Genomic DNA, 4289 nt, shown 5'->3' with positions numbered 1-4289 from the left:
AAAGCTGGTCAAGTTTATCCCGGACTAGTTACCATGGTGATTTATTCTCTGCAGTTAGCCTGCTCCAGACCAGGCTAACTTTCCAGGATAAGATTGATCCTGCGCTGGCTCTGCTCTCTGTAATGTAAGAAATGAGTGTGGTTTACAGCATTTCCATGCTTTTTCTCCACATTACATCATTAATCATCCTGCACCCATATCTTACAACGGTAGTCATTGCATTTGCTGGTTGACTTTAGTATTATTTATTTGCACAAATTATATGAAGAAAAAAAAATTTAACACAGACATTTGAGAATCCTTTCTTTATTAATACAAATCTTAAAATAAAAGGTTTAAACTTATTATAAAGAAAATGGAAAAAATTAGGCCTTACTGGAATTAGTACTAAACCAAACTGGTGTAAAAAAAGAAAATAGATAAAAAATAAAAAAAAACAACCCTAAACCTACAGAATGAGAAAGAGGAGAAACAAAGGAAAAAATAAATATATCACACCACTGAAATGGACTACAATATAACAGACAGGAAAATCGTCCTATTTTAGGACTCCACCTTTAGGAGTGAAAGGGTCCCACATCATTCTGACTCCACTTTTTAACTTAAACAATCCTTCTGTTCATTCATTCTGTCTCATTGTCAGCCCTACTGTTATATTGCAGTAATAATAAAGACAGCCTTCAAATTGCTGTTAGGGGTTTGATATGTATATCATTGCAGTTAATTGAATTATTACTTTTAACGATTGCTGGAGTTGCAAGGATGGTTTCCAATAGCGACTGAAGAGGGCAACATAGTATATATAGGTCCAACTTCCTCTTCACCTGTTACCTCTTCATGATGGCATGCCCTTTTTTGGAGGATGTATTGGATGCGTATCAGGGTATCATTCGTTTATTCCATATCCGTTTTAGAATCCAAAATCGGAAAACGGATAACGACTTGTTACTCAATTTCTCGTTTTCAAATCAAAAATCAGAAAACAAATAACGGTCTATAATTTGTTGTTTTGATTTTGTTTTGAAATTAAAATTAGAATATGAGAGGATGGAATTATAATGAGATTTTTGCTCTTTTCGTTTTTGGTTTGTATCATTTTCGATGTGTTGTGAACCAGAAGTTGTTGATATTTTTCTCAGGGAGGCCAGTCTTTAACCGCGCGGATCTTGAAACCTGTTCACAGAGGTAGAGAAGGCGATATACAGTGAATGACATATAAATAGACCACTATGGGCACACTAGAACAATATGCCAATCTTATTGAGCAGTTGTTCGAAGCTGGTGAGACACACACAGACATTTCAGTGACTTTGCAGGAGATGGGTGCCCGGAGATGCTCTGCAATGAGTGTCAGACGTTTCTGCATCCAACACAACCTCAGGCGGAAACGTCATGTTACTGATGCAGAACTTGAGAGGGCTGTGGTCGGTTCAACATACGAGGTAGGTCATATTTTTCTAGCTAACGTTACGTTTGACAGTTGCTAGCTAGCTAGCTACATACTTTTATACCTTATATATACCTCCATGAAGACATCAGCTACGGCTTGAACGCATACTGACCACACAGCCTACGTTGTTCCATAGCCCGATATACTCGGACTCCTGCTACTCACCAAAATATGTGAGTAGCAGGAGTCCAATTCTTGCTTACTTGGGTCAGACAGGCCTGTGAGATTAGCCTACATTCACTGACATTTTAGGTCTTGTTGCCTCCAACAGACGGGCCCATCATATGGTCGCAGATTCATGACTGGCTACCTGTCTTCGCTGGGAATACATGCAGGAGAATGACGGGTCAGAGGAGTTCTAAGAGAGATTCATCAGCCATACCATGAACTGAGGCACCAGGTAACGTTTTACCCAATGATTCACCTGTAATCTTGAGTAAAAAAGTTGTTAGACCAATCATTCAATGAAAGGTTGAATATACAAGTTATTGATCAAATTTGCCCCACTTCTTTAGGGTGCACATAATCTTAACCCAATCCCTTACCATGCTGAATATATGGGACATAAACTTCACATAGATCAAAATGAAAAGCTTGGGATGTTTGGAGTGACACATGTCGTGGCAGTTGACGGGTACAGTAGCAAAATTGTGGTTCAATCCACCATGCCAACCAAAAACAACCTTGTCATTTATGATGAAGTTTACAGGTGAGAAAGTCCACAAAATAAATAAATATAAATAAAACCATAAAAATAAATATTATTCAACTCAACCATACACAATGGTCAACATATTGTTGGCCTCGTAACAATTGCCTAGGTTTTATCTAGTTTGACCATTTCTGCAGACAGAGATGATAGAGATAGATGGACAGACAGATAGGCAAGCAGGCAGGCAGACAGACAAACAGGTAGACAGATGGACTGGCGGACAGACAGGCAGGCAGACAGATATACACACAAACAGACAGGCAAGCAGGCAGACATACACACAGACAGGCAGACAGACAGGCAAGCAGGCAGATGGTCAAAATATGACTTTTATGGCAATTATGGGGAGGTTAAAGATATCAAAACTGGACTGCTCTATTTATGTGATATGTACTTTGTCTATTAACTCATGTAATACACTTTTATAGGATTTGTTAATGCACAGTTAAAATTGTCCACTTTTTTCAGCTCTACGGTTATTGACAATGGGATGTGGGACCAAATCAGGGTTGATCACGGCAAGGAGTTTAACATGTGCCTGTACATGCAAGAAAAGCTGTCTGGATGCAGACACAACCTCAGCAGGGAACCATATCGCCAAACAACATCAACAAGGGTGAGGCTTTTTTATAACCACCGTTTAATGCATTGTGAGAATCATGGTTGGAATGTGTCCATCACATTTTGTGATAGAGAATTCTAAAATGCATTGTATGAGCCCAGACCCATATTCTCAGGGAGAGTAAGGTCTGGGCAGACCTAGACTAACTATATGCTACTCTTAATCTGCCACAGCCCAATCTGAAAACATGTTTTGTTGTCAACAGAGTCTCAGAGTAGAAAGGATTTGGCCAGAGGTGAATAAAGGGGTTAACTACCCTTTGAAACAAGCCCGAGTACATCTCCAAGACCAGGAAGCCATCAACATGGAGGACAACATGACAAGATTCTGTGTCTCAAACTTGACATGCCAATTAAGCCAAATTGGACTGAGCAGGGTTGTGCAGGCATGGAAACGGGCACAGGATTTCAGGTATGCTAAATTGAGTATGTGCAAAGCTTTAGAAGTAACATTTCATTTTCCTCCTACAAGCACAAAACATTGTCCACCTACACTCAAACAAGGCATTCCATTGTACATTGTGTCATTTCCCCTCTCATCTTGTTTTAGGCTGTGGGGTACCCAATCAACTAGCAGCGGGAGGATATCCGGCAAAGATTTCTGCTGAGCTGCTGCCCAATGCCTCTGTAGTGGCAAACATGTATGAGCAAGAGCTGCACTCCTCACTGACTTGGACATCAACCTTTGGCACGGACCCATTTTCCTCTGAGGAGGACAGGTGTCAGGCTGAGCAAACCTTTGCAGAGAACCACTCAGACATCTCTGATCTTTGTAATCATACAGTCAATCATGATTAAACTCCTTTCACAGATGCCTTGTTATACCTTATCAATGCTACACAGAGATATGCTTAAAAAGCTGTTGGATTAAATAAATGTACAAGTTGTATTGCTTCAATCTTTATTAAAATGTAAAAAAGTAAATATAAAACAAGAAAACATACAATCTGTATTGAGGTAGGCACACATTGTGCTGAGGTATGCTATTTAACCTATAGCTTCTTTATAAAATATATAAAAGTGCAAAAACTATGCAAATGTGCTTAACAGTAGCTTACATTCTCAATGCTTACCAGGGTAAATTGAACCTTAACACAACTCTGTGTAAAGTGCATAACAGTAACTTACATTTTGAACATTCTGAACTGTGCGAAGCATTATTGCTAGAGAGCACTCCCCAGTGCAGTCAAACCATCAGATAGACCATTGACTTTTTCAGTTTTCCCTTCAAAATTCTCCTCCCCACACTTAGGACAAAAGGTGGAAATTTTCTTCCACTCCCCCACGCAGGTGCTGCAGCCAATAAGGCTTTTGCAGCATGCTGTCACCAAGGGATCACACAGTGGGCCAGAAATTTTGATTCAGAAAACACTTAAACAACGATCCTCAGAAGAAAAAGTCTATCTTTTGAAAATTTTTACAGTTGTCAGATGAAAACACATTGTGAATAAAGTTTAAAAGGTGGGGGTAGGATGGAGAAGGACCAAGTTGTTAATAACTGACCTC

At 39.5% G+C, this 4289-nt stretch overlaps 1 protein-coding gene across 1 annotated transcript; it reads left to right on the top strand.

Annotated features, from left to right (window-relative positions):
• The first annotated feature begins 1319 nt into the window (after positions 1-1319).
• LOC141793867 (uncharacterized) lies at positions 1320-3581 on the top strand. The gene is given in 6 exon segments (XM_074674742.1): positions 1320-1442; positions 1722-1850; positions 1966-2159; positions 2631-2778; positions 2990-3177; positions 3317-3581. Coding segments are annotated over 6 exon segments (1047 nt in total).
• The last annotated feature ends 708 nt before the right edge of the window (positions 3582-4289 follow it).

This window comes from Halichoeres trimaculatus, unplaced genomic scaffold (genome assembly GCF_033239565.1).
Source record: "Halichoeres trimaculatus isolate MK-OKI-2021-1 unplaced genomic scaffold, fHalTri1.1 fHalTri1_scaffold_7, whole genome shotgun sequence".
In the NCBI taxonomy this organism is placed as follows: Eukaryota; Metazoa; Chordata; class Actinopteri; order Labriformes; family Labridae; genus Halichoeres; species Halichoeres trimaculatus.
This window is presented reverse-complemented; position numbering and strand designations above follow the sequence as displayed.